At 41.1% G+C, this 23,573-nt stretch overlaps 1 protein-coding gene and 1 non-coding gene across 2 annotated transcripts in view; both read right to left on the reverse strand.

Moving 5' to 3' along the window:
- LOC124795003 (DNA polymerase eta) overlaps positions 1-23,573 on the reverse strand; it is a 197,713-nt gene that overhangs the window by 168,126 nt on the left and 6,014 nt on the right. Inside the window, exon 2 of the mRNA XM_047258757.1 lies at positions 119-253. Within this exon, the coding sequence (XP_047114713.1) occupies positions 119-253 (135 nt within the window). The remainder of the gene's footprint in view (positions 1-118; positions 254-23,573) is intronic.
- Trnat-ugu lies at positions 14,586-14,659 on the reverse strand. The gene has a single exon. It is a non-coding gene; the product is annotated as a tRNA-Thr (tRNA).

Here is a 23,573-nt window from a genome sequence, read left to right on the forward strand (position 1 = left end):
AAGACCACTGCATACAATACTTAAAGAATGCACTTTGGCCATTCCTTCTAACTTAAATGGAATTATCCACTTTTCTAGGCGGAGAAAAGGAAAACTAATTTAAGCACAGCATACTTACTTGCTAATATCTGCCTTTCCTCTTACAGATGGAACCGAAACTAGAACGATATCAGGGCATTTCTTTCTGGCTTCTTTACCTCTCAAGTGACGAGTTACTCCAAAAGCTCTGGCCTCATAATTTACAGCTATTATTCTGTAAATAGAAACATATGATACAGTTTATTATTTGATTATATAAATACAGTAAATAGTAAATTCAAACAATTTATTTGGGTGTGATTATAGATTGCATGTGCACTTAGGGTCAATTGAACTTAGCAGAATTGGACATCAGCTTTGACCCAAGGTACGATGATGATGATGTGGCGTGTTATGTCATACATATAGAAACAGAAAGAGAACAGAACACTGACTATACTTGTTTCACACATGTCTCAATTTTTGGAATGTAGACTGAGGTGACAGACTAATCTGTTGTGTGGCCCTAAGCCCAGCTCTAGACAGGATGGTTGTGAGGTGGCAAAGTGCTACTGAAGGTTTCAGTTAACCCTATATTTTAGTCTGGACAAGCAACAAAATGTATTGGAATGATTTCATACACATTTTTATATACTGTTCTGGAACTCAGACTGGATTATTAAGAAAAATATGTCCCACAATGGTCCCATCGCTTTGTCACCCAGTTTCTTCTCAAATCTATATCCATAATGCTCCTCTTCCAGCACTTCACATTACGACAACAATGCCAATTCACGTAAATGTGAGTTCCCATTTATCTCACACTGTTATACAAGGCTCTATAAACAGATTAAATGCATTTGTTTGTAGCTACACTACAATGATGGTTCACACACGTTGTCATACTTGTGCTGTGCAAGGTCCACAGAACATAGAAATTATGGATAAAAATATAGGAGGAAAGTAACTGAGACAACGATGGAATCATAATGATGGATTTTTTTCTCTGTGAATGAAATAGTGAAATTTGAATTTCAGAAACAAATGGAAAAAGTGGTGCCATAATATGGTAGTGTTTTAATAAAATGATTTAAGTTAGAGAAAAAATAACACAAAACAGCTAGTGAAATGACTTACAGAAATATGTGGAATTGAGAAATGTTGTAATTGTGTTACTTCTGAACACGACACACACACACACACACACACACACACACACACACACACACACACACACACAAAGCAGCTATATACCCATCAGTCAATGTAAAAGACATTTTCTAAAATTGTCATCACACACACCACACACACAGTAGAAATCATACAAAAACTACCACAAAAATGAAGAAGATTGTTTTAGAAATGGATACAATTCAACAGAACATTTGTAAGCAGTGAACAATACTGTACAATGGAGCAATCATTATTAATTATCTGTGCCTGGGACCAATACAGAGAGGTCCAAAAAAATGTATCCACTGTTAAAAAGTCCATAACTTGCAAACTAATTGCTGAAGTTATCTCATTTTTGGTGAAAGTGTAGCTTAAAGTCCAACTTAAAGATATCATTGTAGGTGTTCGAAATGGTCACCATTAACATCCACACACAAACGATGCCGTCGAACTGCAGCACGAACTACTGACTGCAACATGTTCGGTTGGATATTTGTACATGAATTTACGATGGATTCTTGAAGTTCATCCCATGTGCATGACTTTTGTTGATAAACGACGTCCTTTAGTGTTCCCCACAGATAAAAGTCCAGAAGAGGTAGGTCTGGGGAACGTGGTGGATACTCCACAGCACCTCTACGGCCTATCCATCTTCCTGGTACAGTTACTGGTGAGGTGTACCTTCAGAAGCTTCAGACATCCACTTTACCTGCCATCCGAGACTTGTATGGAGATGGAAGAGTTTACTTTCAACAAGATGGTGCCCCAGCCCACTACGAAAATAGTTTATGGTGTATCTCGACGAAAATCTACCAGGTAGATGGATAGGCCGTAGAGGTGCTGTGGAGTATCCATCACGTTCCCCAGACCTAACTCCTCTGGACTTTTACCTGTGGGAACACTAAAGGACGTTGTTTATCGGCAAAAGCCACGCACATTGGATGAACTTCGAGAATCCATCGTACATTCATGTGGAAATATCCAACTGAGCACATTGCAGTCAGTAGTTCATGCTGCAGTTCGGTGGCATCGTTTGTGTGTAGATGTTAATGGTGACAATTTCAAACATCTACAGTAATATCTTTAAGTTGGACTTTAAGCTACACTTTCACCAAAAATGAGAAAACTCCGTCAATTAGTTTACAAGTTATGGACTTTTAAACAGTGGATACATTTTTTTGGACCCCTCTGTATATTGAGAGAAAGCTTTTGTCTCAGTTTAAGAGAGCATTTACTACCAGACTATGAGATACATGGCACTGATTGAACGTATTTTGGCACAATGCATAACATATCCATCAGTGCCACAGCTTCAAAACAGGATCCACTGGGAGAAGGAGAAATTCAGAATTGAAACAGGAGTCTAGCAAACAGGTTTTGTACCACCAAAACTATTTTCAGCATTCTACATCTACACCTATATTTCACAGACATTATGTGGGAGAGGGTACTTTTTGTACCACTACCTTTTCTCCCATTTCCTGTTACATTCATGAATGGTGTGAACGGAAAATGATTGTTGGTAAAGCCACATATAAGCACTAATTTCTCTGATTTTCTTGTTCTGATCATTTTGGGGGGGGGGGGGGGGGTAGTAATAAGTTGCCCAATTCTGCCTGGAAGGGACACATTCCAAATTTCAACAGTAAACCTCTCCATGATCCACAATGCCTCTCTTGTAACATCTGCAACTGGGGTTTGTTGATTACCTCAATAATACTCTCAGGGCAAGTAGATGATACCATAACAAAACATATAGTTTTCTGAAGTATATTCTCTCTCTCTCTCTCTCTCTCTCGTTTCTCTTGTTAATTCAACCTGGATTCCAGACTTGATGAAAAATACCCAAGAAGCAGTTGAACAAATATTATGTTAGCCATTCTTTCATTACCTTTGCTTAAGAAGCTCCAAAATGAATCTCAACCTGTCTTCTGCTTTTCCTAGTAATTTGCTTGTTTTATGTAGTCATTCCACTTTAGATCACTCTGGATAATTCCATCTACGTATTTTATGGTAGTTACTGTTACCAGTGATTTGTTGCCAATAGTATAATCAAACAGTAGTGGAGTTCTTCAAATATTTATGTTCAATTGTAACTGCCAGTCCCTGCACTAATCGTGAATCCCTCCGCAGGTCTTCCTGTATTTCACTACAAACTTCTGAGTTCCTATACAAAATAGCATCATCTGCAAATAGCCTCATGGAGTCTCCAATGTTATTCATCAGATTATTAACATAAATTGTAAACAGAAACTGAACTATAATACTTCCTGAAATTATATGCATATGAATCAATTATATTCCATTAAGAATTACATGTTGCTATTTATCTAAAAGAAGCCATGAATCCAATCACAAAGCTGGCTTGATACTTGGTAAGCTTGTATTTTGTTTACTAAACAACAGTGCAGAACTGTATGAAGTGCCTTTTAGAAGTTATAGAACATAGCATCAACCTGGACCACTTTTGGCTATGGTGGCACTGGATCTCGCTGAGAAACACAGTGAGCTGAGTAATTCAAATCTTGTAATAGCAGAATACGAAACAATATAATGAAGTTACCAATGCCATGACTAATGTACATCTCACTACACAAGTCACATATAGAAAACAAATTTTATAAATGAGAATCATTTATTCCACTTGAAAATAAGTTTATAATCATCTTGACCTGCTCTGGCTCTTAAATTATCACTGTTTTATGTAAATCTACTTTCACCATATTCCCACAATGTCAGTTTCACATCAGTTCCTGAAATCACATTCCCAAATAATTTATTTCAGCAACATCAGATGTATAATGTTTGTTAATAAATCAAGGTTCAGAGTAAATGTTCGTAATGAAAGTCACTTCATAATTAAAAAGTAAATTAATGTTTTCTGAAATTAATTGTTAATCTACCAGATTTAATAGAATTTCATATTGATAAACACATTTAATAAGATTCAGTTTATTTCAACAGTATTTCCGTTTTTGTAAAATGTATTTCCATAACTGGATTTTTAAGTTTAATTGAACATGTTACAATAGTACTAAGTGAGACTGTGTTGGTTACATTTTATTTGTGTTCTGGCGGTTCATTTTGTAGCTGGGCAGTTTTGAGTTCAATCGAGCCAGTGTTGTGTCTTCAATTCAGTCTACTTTGCAATATGCCTGTCAACAATGATGTACATAATTAAGTTTGTTAATACAGTGGAAAAGAAACTAGAATCAAGTGTACATCAGAGTGCTATAAACTTAATTTCTTCATGTGAACTGAATCCAACAAAAATTTAATGGTGTGACACAACACCGACAACAATCAATTCTTTAACAACAAAGACAACGTAAGTCAAGTAGCAGTCCAATATGAACAGCTTCAATAATTTATAATATAATTCGAAAGTCCAATTAGCAGCCAAATACAAAATTTGGTATCTTTTGTCAGTATATTTAAATAACAGCAACAGAATGTTGCAAACTGTATTTGTAATATCCCTATTGGTTTTACAATGAGGATTTTCGTTCTCCATAAAATGTCAGAATGTGTGAGAGTTAAACATGTTCCATAATTCCACAACAAACTGATGTTAGTGATATAAGCCTAAAATTATGTGGATATGTCCAATTTCCCTTTATGAAAAGGGGGAATGCCTTACACTTTTTTCAATCAATATGTACACTTTGTCGCTCCAGTGGCTTACTGTAGAAGAGGACAAATTCTCTCACTTAGTCTCTGTAGAACCTCACACGTACCTCATTTGGTTCAGTTGTCTGTACCACTGTTGAGAAGTTTTACTTGAGTTCTATTCTGCACTTGCTTTTCGAAACCTGCGATTTTGGCATTTGTGTGATGACTGAAATGAGAAACTGTATTCTGGATGACCAAATTCAATATTTCTTTGTTCTCTCTGTCATGTTCTGTTTTGGTACCAAGTATGGTCACTGAGTAACTCAATGCCTGGTTCTGAACTGTTTACTAATTTAGGGCCTAAATGTAACCAAAACTTAGGATTTGTAGTTACATTATTTGGCCAAATTTTTCTGTCAAATTAACTGACTGCTTTTCAAATTGGTCTCTGTGTGCTCATTTTAGCTTCATTTAGCTTTTGTTTGTCAACTAGAATTTGACTTTGCTTAAATCAGAGATGAAACATTCTCTGCTTATCCAGTATCTTTCCAATGCAGCTATTGAACCATGTGAGACTTTTCCATCTCTCACAACCTTTCGCAGCAAATATTTGTCTAAGGTATATTGTACGATGCTTCTGAGTTTTATCTGTTTGTGCTTCATATCTACATCCTCAGAGCTGAATATTTGATTTCCTGAGGAAGTTTTCAGCTCTTCAAATCGGAGACAATGGAAGGAATGTTTGTTAATGAAGCACAGCTGAATCACCTGTGTTTGGTTGAGGACAATGTACTGTTTGCCTTTGGTGCAAATAAACTTCAACAACAAATGGAACAACTAAATAGGGCACATTTGAAAATAGAGCTGACAATCATCATCAATAATAATAATAATAATAATAATAATAATAATAATAACAATAATCACAATAATAAACTCACTCAATAGAAAGCAGTAAAAATTAACAGTAACATCATAGAAACCAGCCGAGACTTTGTATTACAAACACAGGCATATCCAGTGGTCACAGGCCCTGCAGACCAAGTGCTGCTTCCACAAACTGCCCCCATTCCTTTCTGTTTTGTGGTTGGTTCCTCCAGGTGTCATCAATCTCCAGGGCTGCCAGGTCATCCATCCAGTGCTGTCCACATCATCTTAGGGGGCATCTCTTGTTTGGTTTCCCCTCAAATGTTTTCTTTGCCTGTTTTTCTTCTGCATACGGGCTACATGGCTGCCCACTGGATTCTTCTGTTCTTCAGCTTTTGTAGCATTGTTGTCTGTCTGTTGTATCAAGAAGTAGATTTCCTCATTTCTCCTCCTCCTCCATTCTCCTTTATCTAAAACTGGTATCCAAACCTTCCTCATTACTTTCCTTTCAAATATTAATACTTTTTCCTTTTCATGTGTTATGATGCTCCAGATTTCTTAACTGTACATGACTGCTGGGCATATCACTGTGTTATACATTCTCATCTTAGTATTCGCTGATATAGATTTCAAGCTGAGCATTCTCTGACAGGATAAATGCATTTTATTTCCACTGCCACTCTTTCTTTGATGTCCATTTATATGCTGTTGCTGCTGGTAAATCAAGATTCCTAGTATTTGAACTCTTGAACTCTCTTGAACCTCATACCATCAAGCTCCAGAAATTCTTGCTGCTCTTGTCTTCTTCACAATTGCACAAATTCTGTTTTGTCTTGATTCACCTTTAGCCCAACCTTCTATGTGTAGTTATCCATTTTCTGGTACAGTTCTTTCAACTCAAGGACTGATTCACTTAACAGTACCATATTATCTGCATATGCAAGACAATTGAAATTACCATCCATCTGCACTCCCGCCATTCTCACATCTAATGAAGTAGGTTGGACTCTAAATCTGCATTTGCAATTTTTGATGCATTGGAAAAATTGCCTTGAATTCACGTTGAGGCCCTCTCCCTCAACTAGTTCTAACACACTGGTTACATATATTCTCTTCCCTGTTCTCAGGATCCACTCTGTTTCCCTTCTGATGTTGAGAAAATGTTGTCTTTTCTGCCATTCTCCCTGTCAATCAGCTCTGTCATCTTCCTTCTCTTTTCTGTAGCCTTTTGGCATGTCTCATTGAACCATCCTCTCTTCTTTCTTTCCAACATATCCTCTACTATGCTTACTACTATGGCCTTTATTTCTTCCCACTTTTCCTCTATGTTCTCTCTTGTTTCTATGTTTTCTAGGGCCTCAAAACGGTTTCTAAAGCACATTGTTCTTTAATTCCATCTTCCCTCAGTTTCCTGATATTCAAAGCAAGTTCTACTGCTTCCTTCTTCTTTCTATGCATGTAGGTGACCATCAGTTTAAGTTTATACAAAACAATGGAGTGGTCTGGTGCACAGTCGGCTCCTCCATAAGACCTCATGTCCATGACAATATGCCTATACCGCTGGTCAACCGAGAAGTGTGTTTCATAAGAAAGACCTTTTTATGGGATTGTGTTGTTAGCCCAATGCCCAACCCTCCTCCTTCATTGGGGCTTGGGACTGGCAGTGGGTGTTGCAATGCAACTGACCCCACACAGGGCAGCAACAAAAATAAACAGAAAACTAAAAATGGGATGGAAGTTTTGCAAGGGAAAGGGAGAATTAAACTGACTAGAGGTTTTTCATATAGATTTTGAAGTATCATAAATTGAAGCTAAACAACTGGTGTATATAATCAGCTTTCACTTATGGCAGTGAACTTGGACTTTTAATGTGAAAAATCATTCAAAACCTGAAAGTTGCTCAATGAGAAATGGAGATATGTGTGTTGTGAATTACATGATGGACAGGAAAGTTTACATGTGGATCACAGAACACAGTGGAGTAGGAGACATACTTTCAAATGGTGGGCAGGATATGTATGGAAGATGGACAAGAAAGTTTTTAACTTCATTCCCAAAGGTAAGAAATGACTGAGACAAAGACCAATTGGAAGGTGGCTAAATGACACCAGAAGGTGTGCAAGGGCGTAGCTGAAGACCCACGGAAGTTTTTCACCTTGCTACTGTGCTATGAGGTGAGGTATTGTAGGGCCCACTGTCAATAGGTCAGCATGTGTAAGAAGTGGCTACTTATATAGCAGAGTGTTTTTTCTTTTTTCTTTCTTCTTTTTTAAAAACCTCTCCAAAGGCTTGTTGATAAATTAGAAGCTGTAATTGGAGAAAGGAGTAGATGAGTCATGTTAATTATAGAGAACAACATTCATCTTATGAGAAATGAAAACTGTTAATGTGGTATTTGTTAACTGTAGGAGCACCACAAAAAGAATTATGCAACACTAACAATATACAACTAGCATACCAGAAATTAATAGTAGTAAAATCTTAAACTCAGACTGGACTATAATGTCACATAGTAACCACAATCAAGTCCTAATCCAAAAGTAGCATTGTCAAAGAAGTACAACACTTAGCACTATAAGCGTGTCCATTAAGGACACCAAAGTATGTACAGAACAGAGTTGCTCCTCCTGGAGGATGCTGCTGTTTATACAGACACCAGATGTTCCAGAGTATGCAAACATCAGTAACATAAGAAATTTCTAGAATGATAAATACTAAATGACAAATATCTGCTGGTAGTCACACCTGAACCTGCAACCTGCCAGCCAGCAATTCTAATAGCTACTCCACACTGCGTGCAGCGTAGCTCAGTGCATTGCTCCCTCTCCTAGAGAAACAGCGGACTATTGTTTCAGAAGTTTTCATTGGAGCCAACTACAGCATCCTTGATCTAGATTTTTTTTTTTTTTTCAGTGGTCCTACGTATGGTAGTGCTGAAGTATTCTTGCGTGTGGGTGGTGTTCTCATATCCTCTTCAGTACGGTGAACACTAAAGTTAGCCCCTCCCACTGAAGCTTTGCAGTCACTGAGTGGAACTTCAGTCTTCTTAAATGAGAAGCCCCCATCCTCAATCTGGGCCTCAAGTTCATACTGTGGCTTCATATGGGGACATGGTGGAAAATGTCTCCACACTTTTGTGTTCTTGAGATGAGCCATATGCTTGACTTCATATATGACATCCAACAAGTGATAAAATATACAATATGGCCCAAAGTATCATTTTAGTTACAGACCTGTTTCCCACATAGGCTTAATTATACATACTAAGTCTCCCACCCGTATCTCAATGGTCACTTGTTGACGTTATAGCACTCTCGATCCTTTTCCTGGGCATCCACGGACCGTGTGCGAGCCAGCTATCTTGTTTCCTCAGTCATTGTGATGAGGTGCTTCACATGGAGCAGAAAGAACAGTGTGAAGCCTGCAGTGTCTTGCTTCATTGTGTTATATGCTAATGTCATCATGGGCAAAACATGCATTAATAGCATATCAAGACCATATCTGTCAATGTCTTATTAAAGCATTTTGCGAGGTCATTCTGTCTGTGGGTGGTACACAGTTGTCAACCTGATGGTGATGTCACAATATGAAATTACCTCCGATATTAATATCAACTGGAAAACTTTTCCACAATTCAGAAGTCATCACACAACATGCTCCATGCCTCCAAAGGATGTCTCCTACAATGACCCTTTCAATTTCCAGATGTTCAGCAGTCGGCACTGCTTTGGTGAAAGCATAGCGGGTAAGACAGTCAGTGCAGACTATTATGCATCGATTCCAGCTTGTTGCCTTAGAAAAACTTCCGATTCCAATCTGATGGAATGGCACTGCTGCAAGCACAATTGGTATCAGTTCCGTGGAGGTAAGTTCTCCACATGCTTCTGTTGCTGGCATTCATTACAGTGGCTGAAATAGTGCCTGACAGATCACTAGAGATAGGATCAATGATACCTGCATCGGATTCTGTCCAGAGTCTTCACAAATCTTATGTGACCAGATGTTGAAGCACCATGGAAAATCTTCAGTGTTGCTGGCCACAGATGAGCCAAAGAGTATTCTACAGCAACGCCCCCTTACCTAGCTTGTATGTATCACGAGTCTCTCACCCAGTGCAAAGTCCCATGCGACTGCAAAAAAGTGCAGGTGACTCCTGCATATAAGGAGATCAAAAGAATAGACCTGCAAAATTACAGACCATTATCTCCAACATCGGTTTGCTGCAGAATCCTTGAACATATTCTCAGCTTCAATATAATAGATTTTCTTGAGACTGAGAAGCTTATGTCCATGAATCAGCATACTTTTAGAAAGTATCACTTGTGCAAAACTTAGCTCGCCCTTTTGTCACATGATTTACTGCAAACTATGAATAAAGGGCAACAAGCAGATTCCTTATTTTTTGGTTTCCAGAAAATGTTCGACATGGTGCCTCATTGCAGGCTGTTAAAGGTACGAGCGCATGGAATAGGTTCACAGATATGTGAATGCCTCAAAGACTTCTTAAGCTATAGAACCCAGTATGTTGTCCTCAAGGGTGAGTGTTCGTTAGAGGCAAGGTTATTGTCAGGAGTGTCCCACGGAAGTGTGGCAGGACTGCTATGCTTCTCTACACTGATCAGCCAGAACATTATGACCACCTACCTAATAGCCAGTATGTCCACCTTGGTATAGATAACAGTGGCAACACGTTGTGGCATGGAAGCAACGGGGACTTGGTAGGTAGCTGGAGGGAGTTAGCATCAAGTCTGTACACATAAGTCACCTAATTCCCGTAAATTCCGGGTAAGGGGGTGATGAGCTCTCATGCCACATTCAATCACATCCCAGGCATGTTCGACTGAGTTCGGATATGGTGACTCGGGGAGCCAGCATATCAACTGGAACTCGCCACTGCGTTCCTCAAACCACACCATCACATTCCTGGCCTTGAGACATGGTGCATTATGTTGGTTAAAAATGCCACTGTTGTCGGGAAACATGATCATCTGCAACCAATGTATGGTACTTTTCGACCATCACAGTGCCTTGCACGAGCTTCACTGAACTTATGGATGTTCACATGAATGTTCCACAGAGCATAACGGAGCCACTGGCAGCTTGTCTCCATCCCACAGTACAGGTTTCAACAAGCTGTTCCCCAGGAAAACAGGAAGATTGGGTTTAATGACCCGTTGACACTGAGATCATTAGAGATGGGGCACAAGCTCGGATTGTGTTAAGGATGGCGAAGGAAATCGGTCATGCCATTTCAAAGGAACCATCCCAGCATTTGCCGGGAGCAATTTAGGGAAATCATGGAAAACCTAAATCAGAAAGGTTTAGACCGTGTCCTCCCGAATGTGAGTCCAATCACTACGCCACCTCGCTAGGTTGTTCCCCTGCGAGATTACGGATTCACACCCTCCCATCAGCATGATGAAGAGGGTATTGGGATTCATCAAACCATGCAATGCTCTGCCACTGCGCCAACATCCAGTGCCGATGGTCACATGCCTATTTCAAATGTAGTTGCCGACACCGGCACATGCGTGGGTCACCAGCTGTAGAGGCCCATCGTTAGAAGTGTTCAGTGCACTGTGTGTTCAGACATACACTTGCGCTCTGCCCAGCATTAATGTCTGATGTTAGTTTCACCACAGTTTGCTGCCTGTCCTATTTTACCAGTCTGCCCAGTCTATGACATTCAACATCTGTAATGAGGTGTGGCCCTCCAGTCTCACAACATCTGGACAAGGTTTCACCTTTGTTAAGTTACATGTTGAAGACACTCAGTACAGCACTCCTCTAACTCATGACAAGTCATTCAGTTTCCGAAATGCTCAAGCTAAGATTCCAGGCCATCACAATCTGCCCTCGGTCAAACTCAGACAGGGAACGCCTCCCCCGTTCTAGACACAGAAAACAAGCTCACTGATTATACATGCACTGTGCATGTGTCTGGCTAGCAGTCATTCCTCACCAGGTGACACTGCTATCACTTGGATGGGTTTATATCGATAACAGCTGTCATCGTTTTCTTGCTGATCACTGTATATACATAAATGACTTGGTGGACAGAGTGGGCAGCAGTCTGCGATTATGTGCCGATGTTGGTGTGGTGTACAGTACATTGTCGAAGTTGACTGACTGTAGATAAAAGATGACTTAGACAAAATTTCTAGTTGGTGTGATGAATGGCAGCAAGCTCTAAAATACAGAAAAACGTAAATTAATATGGATAAGTAAGAAAAATAAATTCATAATGTTTGGATATAGCATTAGTAGTGTCAAGGCTTAAACAATCATGTCATTTAAATATCTGGGTGTAATGGTGCAAAGCAATATGAAATGGAAGGAGCATGTGAAGACTGTGGCAGGAAATGCGAATGGCAAACTTTGGTTTATTGGTAGAATTTTATGAAAGTGTGTTTCATCTGTAAAGGAGGCCGCATATAGGACACTGGTGTGAGTTATTCTTGAATACGGCTTGGGTTTTTGTGACCTATACCGACTGAACAAAAGCAAGACATCAAAGCAATTCAGAGGGGGACTGGTAGACTTGTTACTAGTAGGTTCAAACAACACACAAGTGTTACGGAGATGCTTTGGGAACTCAAGTGGGAATCCCTGGTGGGAAGACAACATTCTTTTTAAGGAACACTATTGAGAAGATTTAGAAAACTGGCATTAGAAGTTGACTGCAGAACAATTCTGCCACTTCCAACATACATTGTCCGTAAGGACCACGAAGATAAGACATGAGAAATTAGGGTTCACATGGAGGCATTACAGGCAGTCGTTTTTCCCTCGTTCTATTTACGAATGGGACAGGAAAGGGAATGACTAGTGGTAGTAAGGGGTACTCCCCACCATGCATTGTATGTTGGACTAACGGAGTATCAATGTACATGCAGACTGGATGACAAGCAACCATTTTTGCCCCATTTATTTACTTACATGTCAAGTTCCATAGGACAAAATTGGGGAGCAAATCTCCAAGATAATGGAACATGTCAATACATGAAATTGCAACGTAAAATTACAAACAGATAAAAATAAAATGTTTACGAACCCAAAAAAGTCAAGCCATAAGTTTAAGTAAACACAATCATTAATACAACAGGAATCAGCTTAATTTTTCAAGGAACTCCTCGGCAGACTAGAAGGAGTGACCATGAGGAAACTCTTCAGTTTTGTTTAGAAAGTGTGTGGATTACTGCTAAGATTTTTGAATTCTTGTGGTAGCTTATTGACAATGGATGCAGCAAAATACTGCACACCTTTCTGCACAAGAGTTAAGGAAGTCTGATCCAAATGCAGGTTTGATTTCTACCGACTATTATCTGAGTGAAAGCTGTTTGTTTTTGGAAATAAGCTGATACTGTTAACAAAAAATGACAGTAAAGAATATATATATTGAGAGGCCAATGTCAAATTACCTAGACTAGTGAAGCGGGCTCAACAAGAAGTTTGCGAACTTACACCACTTATTGCCTGAACTGCCCATTTCTGAGCCAAAAATATTCTTTTAGAATGGGAAGAGTTACCCCAAAATATAATACCATATGACATAAGCGAATGAAAACAAGCAAAGTAGACTAATTTTCATGTCGAATTACACTTACTTCAGATACCGTTTGGATAGTAAAAATGGCAGGATTAAGCCTTTGAAAAAGATCCTGAACGTGGGCTTTCCACGACAGTTTACTATCTGAACGCCTAGAAATTTGAAATGTTCAGTTTCACTAATCACATGCCCATTAAAATGTTGGGTTTTGTTGAATTGTGTGTTAGAATCTGTAAAAACTGAGTCATACTGTGATTTAGCATAGTTTAGTTTCTACAAGCCATGAACTTATGTCATGAACTGCACTATTTGAAACCGAGCCAATGTTGCACACAACATCCTTTACTACCAAGCTAATGTCACCAGCAAACATAAATATTTTAGAGTTACCCGCAATACTAGAGGAGGGCATATCATTTATATAAATAAGGAACAGGAGTGGCACCAACACTGTTCCCTGGGCACCCCCCCGCCCCCCATTTGACTGTACCCCACTCAGACCCAATATCACAGCCGTTCTCAACACTGTGAATAATGACCTTTTGCTGTCTGTTGCTAAAGTAAGAGGTGAACCAATTGTGAGTTACTCCCCGTATTCCGTAATGCTCCAACTTCTGTAGCAATATTTTATGATCAACAAAATCAAACACCTTAGTTAAATCAAGAAATATGCCTAGCGTTTGAAACCTTTTGTTTAACCCATCCAGTGCCTCACAGAGAAAAGAGAATATAGCATTTTCAGTTGTTAAATGACTTTTAAAGCCGAACTGTACATTTGATAGCAATTCATGTGATATAAAATGATCAACTATCCTTACATACACAGCCTTTTCAATAACTTTAGCAAACACTAATGGCATAGAAACAGGTCTAAAATAGTCTACATTATCCCTTCCTCCCTTTTTATAAAGCAGCTCCACTACTGAGTACTTCAACTGTTCAAGAAACTGACCATTCCTAAAAGAAAAATTACAAATATGGCTAAATACAGGGCTAACATGTGCAGCACAGTACTTTAATATACATGTGCAGCACAGTACTTTAATATTCCGCTAGGCACTCCATTATATCCATGAGAGTCCTTAGTCTTCAGTGGTTTAATTATTGATTCAATCCCCCCCTTGTCTGTATCACAGAGGAGTACTGAGACATCAATCTCGGAAAGGCATTTTCCAAATGATTCCCTGTAGAGACTAAATATTTATTTAATTCACCAGCAATGCTCAGAAAATGATTGTTAAATACTGTACATATATCCGATATATTTTTACTATGAACTGACTTTATATCTGAAATGATAATTAAATAGACACACTAGCTGCAAGCAGGCGTTGATACGCTTCATTGGGGACATGTTGAAAATGTGTGCCCCAACCGGGACTCGAACCCGGAATCTCCTGCTTACATGGCAGACGCTCTATCCATCTGAGCCACCCGGGCTGGTATACACTCGCACGCACGCACACACACACACACACACACACACACACACACACACACACACACACACACACACAAACACACACACACATCCATCCACACATATACAGACACAAGCAGACCCGTCCTTTTTTCCCCCTAAGGTAAGTCTTTCCGCTCCCGGGATTGGAATGACTCCTTACCCTCTCCCTTAAAACCCACATCCTTTCGTCTTTCCCTCTCCTTCCCTCTTTCCTGGTGAGGCAACAGTTTGTTGCGAAAGCTTGAATTTTGTGTGTATGTTTGTGTTTGTTTGTGTGTATCGACGTGCCAGCGCTTTCGTTTGGTAAGTCACATCATCTTTGTTTATATATATATTATATTTACCAACTGACCTGCCTACACTGTGACGCATTCTATGTGGAAATGACCAGCAACAAACTGTCCATTCGCATGAATGGATACAGGCAGACAGTGTTTGTTGGTAATGAGGATCACCCTGTGGCTAAACATGCCTTGGTGCACGGCCAGCACATCTTGGCACAGTGTTACACCATCCGGGTTATCTGGATACTTCCCACCAACACCAACCTATCCGAACTCCAGAGATGGGAACTTGCTCTTCAATATATCCTCTCTTCCCGTTATCCACCAGGCCTCAATCTCCGCTAATTTCAAGTTGCCGCCACTCATACCTCACCTGTCATTCAACAACATCTTTGCCTCTGCACTTCCGCCTCGACTGACATCTCTGCCCAAACTCTTTGTCTTTAAATATGTCTGCTTGTGTCTGTATATGTCTGGATGGATATGTGTGTGTGTGCGCAAGTGTATACCCGTCCTTTTTTCCCCCTAAGGTAAGTCTTTCCACTCCCGGGATTGGAATGACTCCTTACCCTCTCCCTTAAAACCCACATCGTTTCGTCTTTCCCTCTCCTTCCCTCTTTCCTGATGAGGCAACAGTTTGTTGCGAAAGCTTGAATTTTGTGTGTATGTATGTGTCTGTTTGTGTTTCTATCGACCTGCCAGAAAACAAAGATGATGTGACTTACCAAATGAAAGTGCTGGCAGGTCGACAGACACACAAACAAACACAAACATACACACAAAATTCAAGCTTTCGCAACAAACTGTTGCCTCATCAGGAAAGAGGGAAGGAGAGGGAAAGACGAAAGGATGTGGGTTTTAAGGGAGAGGGTAAGGAGTCATTCCAATCCCGGGAGCGGAAAGACTTACCTTAGGGGGAAAAAAGGACGGGTATACACTCGCACACACACACGTATCCATCCACACATATACAAACAGACATATTTAAAGACAAAGAGTTTGGGCAGAGATGTCAGTCGAGGCAGAAGTGCAGAGGCAAAGATGTTGTTGAATGACAGGTGAGGTATGAGTGGTGGCAACTTGAAATTAGCGGAGATTGAGGCCTGGTGGATAACGGGAAGAGAGGATATATTGAAGAGCAAGTTCCCATCTCCGGAGTTCGGATAGGTTGGTGTTAGTGGGAAGTATCCAGATAACCCGGACGGTGTAACACTGTGCCAAGATGTGCTGGCCGTGCACCAAGGCATGTTTAGCCACAGGGTGATCCTCATTACCAACAAACACTGTCTGCCTGTGTCCATTCATGCGAATGGACAGTTTGTTGCTGGTCATTCCCACATAGAATGCGTCACAGTGTAGGCAGGTCAGTTGGTAGATCACGTGGGTGCTTTCACACGTGGCTCTGCCTTTGATCGTGTACACCTTCCGGGTTACAGGACTGGAGTAGGTGGTGGTGGGAGGGTGCATGGGACAGGTTTTACACCGGGGGCGGTTACAAGGGTAGGAGCCAGAGGGTAGGGAAGGGGTTTGGGGATCTCATAGGGATGAACTAAGAGGTTACGAAGGTTAGGTGGACGGCGGAAAGACACTCTTGGTGGAGAGCCACATTCAGAATCTGATCCAGTCCCGGAAAGTATCCTGTCAAAAAACTATCCAATCTCCTGGTTTCCCACCTCCGGAAAGGCAACTCACTCACCCTTCACAACCTTTCCAGCAAACCTCAACCACCTCTCATTGCACACAAACCCAGTCTCTCCCATCTACTCAGTCTCCCACTTCCAGCTCCACTCCCTCCAAAACCTCAAAATTCCAACCAACACAATCTGGCACCACAACACCCTAATTCAGTAGTTAACCTTTCCTCCAAACCTCTCTCCCAATCTGAAACCTCTGTCCTATCCAAAGGCCTCACCTTCAGCCCCACTCCCAGATTCAACCAAACAGCCCTCGTCAAAGATTTACTGTCCTACACTCGTACTCTCTGCTGGAAGTATCACTTTGCCACGAAGAAAAATGATCCTAATCCTACCCCTAATGATCTAACTCCCCAAGACACTATCCAAATTGAACCCTGCCTGGAACAGTTCCGTCCTCCGTCACAGCGGGACCCACCTCCTCTTCCTCAAAATCACCCTCTCCAAACCTTCCAGGAATTTCTGACTTCCAGCCTTGCCTCTCAATCCTTCTTAAAAAACCTTAATCCTACTCCCAACATCACCACTGCTGAAGCCCAGGCTATCCGTGATCTGAAGGCTGACCGGTCCATCATCATTCTTCCGGCGGACAAGGGTTCCACGACCGTGGTACTTGATCGTCGGGAGTATGTGGCTGAGGGACTGCGTCAGCTTTCAGACAACACCACATACAAAGTTTGCCAAGGTAATCCCATTCCTGATGTCCAGGCGGAGCTTCAGGGAATCCTCAGAACCTTAGGCCCCCTACAAAACCTTTCACCTGACTCCATCAACCTCCTGACCCCACCGACACCCCGCACCCCTACCTTCTACCTTCTTCCTAAAATTCACAAACCCAATCATCCTGGCCGTCCCATTGTAGCTGGTTACCAAGCCCCCACAGAACGTATCTCTGCCTACGTAGATCAACACCTTCAACCCATTACGTGCAGTCTTCCATCCTTCATCAAAGACACCAACCACTTTCTCGAACGCCTGGAATCCTTACCCAATCCGTTACCCCCAGAAACCACCCTTGTAACCATTGATGCCACTTCCTTATACACAAATATCCCGCACGTCCAGGGCCTCGCTGCGATGGAGCACTTCCTTTCACGCCGATCACCTGCCACCCTACCTAAAACCTCTTTCCTCATTACCTTAGCCAGCTTCATCCTGACCCACAACTTCTTCACTTTTGAAGGCCAGACATACCAGCAATTAAAGGGAACAGCCATGGGTACCAGGATGGCCCCTTCGTACGCCAACCTATTCATGGGTCGCTTAGAGGAAGCCTTCTTGGTTACCCAGGCCTGCCAACCCAAAGTTTGGTACAGATTTATTGATGACATCTTCATGATCTGGACTCACAGTGAAGAAGAACTTCAGAATTTCCTCTCCAACCTCAACTCCTTTGGTTCCATCAGATTCACCTGGTCCTACTCCAAATCCCATGCCACTTTCCTTGATGTTGACCTCCACCTGTCAAATGGCCAGCTTCACACGTCCGTCCACATCAAACCCACCAACAAGCAACAGTACCTCCATTACGACAGCTGCCACCCATTCCACATCAAACGGTCCCTTCCCTACAGCCTAGGTCTTCGTGGCAAACGAATCTGCTCCAGTCCGGAATTCCTGAAGCATTACACCAACAACCTGACAACAGCTTTCGCATCCCACAACTACCCTCCCGACCTGGTACAGAAGCAAATAACCAGAGCAACTTCCTCATCCTCTCAAACCCAGAACCTCCCACAGAAGAACCAGAAAAGTGCCCCACTCGTGACAGGATACTTTCCGGGACTGGATCAGATTCTGAATGTGGCTCTCCAGCAGGGATACGACTTCCTAAAATCCTGCCCAGAAATGAGATCCATCCTTCATGAAATCCTCCCCACTCCACCAAGAGTGTCTTTCTGCCGTCCACCTAACCTTCGTAACCTCTTAGTTCATCCCTATGAAATCCCCAAACCACCTTCCCTACCCTCTGGCTCCTACCCTTGTAACCGCCCCCGGTGTAAAACCTGTCCCATGCACCCTCCCACCAGCACCTACTCCAGTCCTGTAACCTGGAAGGTGTACACGATCAAAGGCAGAGCCACGTGTGAAAGCACCCACGTGATCTACCAACTGACCTGCCTACACTGTGACGCATTCTATGTGGGAATGACCAGCAACAAACTGTCCATTCGCATGAATGGACACAGGCAGACAGTGTTTGTTGGTAATGAGGATCACCCTGTGGCTAAACATGCCTTGGTGCACGGCCAGCACATCTTGGCACAGTGTTACACCGTCCGGGTTATCTGGATACTTCCCACTAACACCAACCTATCCGAACTCCGGAGATGGGAACTTGCTCTTCAATATATCCTCTCTTCCCGTTATCCACCAGGCCTCAATCTCCGCTAATTTCAAGTTGCCACCACTCATACCTCACCTGTCATTCAACAACATCTTTGCCTCTGCACTTCTGCCTCGACTGACATCTCTGCCCAAACTTTTTGTCTTTAAATATGTCTGTTTGTGTCTGTATATGTGTGGATGGATATGTGTGTGTGTGCGAGTGTATACCCGTCCTTTTTTCCCCCTAAGGTAAGTCTTTCCGCTCCCGGGATTGGAATGACTCCTTACCCTCTCCCTTAAAACCCACATCCTTTCGTCTTTCCCTCTCCTTCCCTCTTTCCTGATGAGGCAACAGTTTGTTGCGAAAGCTTGAATTTTGTGTGTATGTTTGTGTTTGTTTGTGTGTCTGTCGACCTGCCAGCACTTTCATTTGGTAAGTCACGTGGGAAAAATATATCTAAAAACAAAGATGATCAGACTTACCAAACAAAAGCGCTGGCAGGTCGATAGACACACAAACAAACACAAACATACACACAAAATTCAAGCTTTCACAACAAACGGTTGCTTCATCAGGAAAAAGGGGGAAGGAGAGGGAAAGACAAAAGGATGTGGGTTTTAAGGGAGAGGGTAAGGAGTCATTCCAATCCCGGGAGCGGAAAGACTTACCTTAGGAGGAAAAAAGGACAGGTATACACTCGCAAACACACACATATCCATCCGCACGTACACAGACACAAGCAGACACTTGTAAAGGCAAAGAGTTTGGGCCAAACATCCTTTCGTCTTTCCCTCTCCTTCCCTCTTTCCTGATGAAGCAACCGTTGGTTGCGAAAGCTAGAATTTTGTGTGTATGTTTGTGTGTCTATCAACCTGCCAGCGCTTTCGTTTGGTAAGTCACATCTTCTTTGTTTAAAAATTCCATATGCAGGCTTTCGGATCTGGTGGCTCCTTCTTCCAGCAGAAGGACTGAGGGGGACAGACGGGCAGTGAAGGAAAAGGACTGGAGAGGTTTATGAAAAAGGGCAGAGTTCAGAAAAGTCACCCAGAACCCCGTGTCAGGGGAGACTGACCCTCCTCACCCCGTCTTCCTAAACCTTTCCTGGTCTTTTCCTTCAGCCCCCCCTCCTTCCCCTTCAACCCTTCCTGCCCGAAGATGAAGCAACCGGCTCTGAAAGCTTGCGCACATAAAACCTTTTTTTATATGTATGTTCTCCAGCCACTGCTTGGTGAGTAGATCTTTTATCCATCCAGTTACATTAGGTTGTAAAAAATTGATTGTCTTCATAGTTATAATATAAATGGATAGATAAAAATCTACTCAGCAAATGGCAGCACAAGAAAACACAGATAAAGGATATGGAAATGTTTAAGCTTTCAGACCCAGTCGCTCCTTCTTTTGGCAGAAGCATTGAAGGAAAAGGAAGATGGATGAAGGAAAGCAACTGGCAAGGTTCAGGAAATGGGGATAGAGATGACAAAGTCACCTGGAACCCCTGGTCACGGGAGACTTAGCGGACAGAATGAGAAGGAAAGCTACTTAAGAAGAGGTAATGAGTGGGGAAAAAGAGGCAAGAGATTCTTACAAGAAAACTAGAATATTTGATAGGAAACAATTACAAGAATAAATCGAAATTGGGTAAGTCCTCTACCCAATTATTACATTTTCATACTGCATTCGAGAAGCAACTTAGATACCCAAGTAAGTAACTCCAAATTTTTGAATACAGTAATAGAGAAGAGAAAATCATTGATCATGAGGTCGTTATAGCATCAATGACTGTAGGTGGACATTAAGAAAGGCTGTAAGACATTTTTACTTATAATTTGCAACAGGATACAGACTGCAGATTATCATCATACAACCAGATTAGTATCTGATGCGAAGAAAGTAAAAATAGGTGTACCTCAGGGTAGTGTGTTAGGTTCCCTTCTGTTCCTTATTTATACACATGACATACACACCTCAGAAACTGTAGCAAAGATCATGTTGTCTGAAGATAAAATAGTTTAATGGTGACTGCTGTTGAGGAATTTCTGTCCACTACAACTGATCAAGTCTCCAAGTCCTTGCATTCATAGTTCAACGCCAATAGGTAACCCTTAACGTGAAGAAAATGAATTACAAGCAATTAGAGAAGATGAATCAAAACCAAGCTCTCCATCTTGTACTGGATGGAAAGTGATAGAAAATGTACAAAGCACAAAACTTTTACGAATATGTTTTGAGCAACACTTAAACTGGAAAAACCATGCAATTAATCTCTCCCAGAAGCTCAGTTCTACTTGTTTTGCTCTGAGAATTATTTGTAAAGTTTGCTCCATAGATGGTGCTAGAATGGCTTATTTTAGTTATTTCAAATCTCTTGCAGCTTATGGAGCAGTGTTCTGGGGTAAAATTAATAGTTGATTAAATGAAATTTTTACATGACATAAGAGGGCTATTCGAATCTTGTCACATAGCTTGGCTAAGGCGCATTGCATGTCACCATTTAAAAAGTTGTGTTGGCTTACTGTTCCCTCCTTGTACACGTATGATGTGTGTTGATGATGAGAACTGGACTTGGTGTCCTGCTAACCAACTCTGATTACCACAGTTACAATACTGACAACCCACACTTGTCCACATATAAGAAGTTAGAACAACCTGCACTCAAAGATACGTGAGCCAATTTAGTGCCAGTCTTTGTAATGCACTGCTGACATACACAGATTGGTTGGAGATGGAAACAGCTTTTAGATCAGGGTTAAAATCAATTCTTATTGAAAAGTGTTTTTACAATGTAAATGCATATGTTAGTTTATAAGATTACTAAGCCCTCATTCATTAGTGGGTTCTTTGATTCTGTTAACTGATGCACCATTGGTGCTGTATTTGTCTTTGCAAAGAATGTTTCTGTTTCCTCTGTTTCAGATGCAGTGTGACACACCTCTGATGAGAAAGGATCTGGTGATAACCTAATTATGATGGCTACAGTATCGGCAGGTTTTTTGTGAGCTCATGCACTACACCCTTTAGCAGTGCTATGTAATGTACCCTTGTGTTTTATTTTTTGAGGGGTACCTATATCACTGATTGACTAATTGTGCATTTTGTACTTTTCTGCAGTGTTATGCAACTTGTTCATGCGTTTTCACTTTTTTAGTGGTGTTTTTATTTTCAAAATTCCTTGCTCATTTATTTACTTATTCTGCATGTTGCACCCACAATGCTGAATTCTGTGGTGCCCCTTCCAGTCATGTACTGAGAGACGGTTACTCGAGTCTTAATGTACTGCACTCGCATTCAGGAGGACTGGGGTTTGTTCCCCATCCAGCCAGCCTGACTTGGGTTTCCCATGGCTTCCCCTAGTCACCAAGTTGAATGTCGCGATGGTTCCTTTGATTAAGCCATGGTTGAATTCCTGCCCTATCCTCACCTTATCCTATCCTATTTCGTTAATGTTTTTATTTATATATATTTTCTGTGCACTTCAGACACGTCCAATAGTGCTGTACAAAATGATCTATGGATGCATAAATACATAAATATAAATAGTAAATCAGAGCAGTCAACATCAAAAATTCACCTTTAGCGTTGGAGATGAGGACAACAGTACAGAACACATTTCAGACATGTATGTGTTGAGCACAGTTTTTAGGGATGGATAAGTCCCAAGATCGTTCAAAAACCACATTAAAAAGTTCGCAGATGTAAGTGCTGGAAAATGCCTCCTTGACAAACAAAAGTGAAAGAAGCCAATATCAGTGTAAGGGGAGCAGCAACAGACGTATTCATTAAATTCAAAAGTAAAGTTTTGTTCTTATTTAAAGTCAATAAACAGATTAAAATCACCAATTCAGTTACTGTATTTAGTAAATGGTCAGACACCAAAAGGAAAGCTTACTGGCAGAGGGTCAAAACACTGAATCTGGACTTCACTGTGAAAAAGTCTAACATTGTTCCTCCTTTCAATCATCACACAATCACTAAAATTGCAGATACTGATGTAAGTGACAACTGAATATAAAATCAAGTGAAATCATTCAACAGAGGAAAGGCATCTGGACCAGATGAAATTCTATGTAGATTATGTTTAAGAACTTGCTCCCCTTCTAATAACAACTTGTCGTAGATTGTTGGGACAAAGATTGGAAAGATCTCTATTTTCACAAAGAGTCATTCAATAGATCCACATTATAGGACTATATCACTAAAATCAATTTGTTGTAGCAATAGAGAACATACATTACGCTTCATATTATGACCCCCCTGGAGAAAGAAAATACCAATAAACATGGGTTCAGTAAACAGAGATGATATTAACTTAACCTCTCTCTGTTTGTCCGTGGGATTCAAAGCACTACAGGCAATGTTGTCCAAGTTCATGTTGTTTTCCTGGACTTCTAAAAGTAGTAGTAGTCGTCGTCATCGTCATAATCTTGCGTATAGGAATTACCCACATGCATTTTCTGTCTTCACAAAGTTTATGGCCACCATTTCCTTAAACAACCTGTGTGTCTTCTTTCTTTTGGAATGCAGTTCACGATTTTCTTGGGTTATCTTTCACTCTATCCACATATTGTTTCCATTATCTCTGTATTCA

The sequence above is a fragment of the Schistocerca piceifrons genome, chromosome 4 (genome assembly GCF_021461385.2).
Source record: "Schistocerca piceifrons isolate TAMUIC-IGC-003096 chromosome 4, iqSchPice1.1, whole genome shotgun sequence".
In the NCBI taxonomy this organism is placed as follows: domain Eukaryota; kingdom Metazoa; phylum Arthropoda; class Insecta; order Orthoptera; family Acrididae; genus Schistocerca; species Schistocerca piceifrons.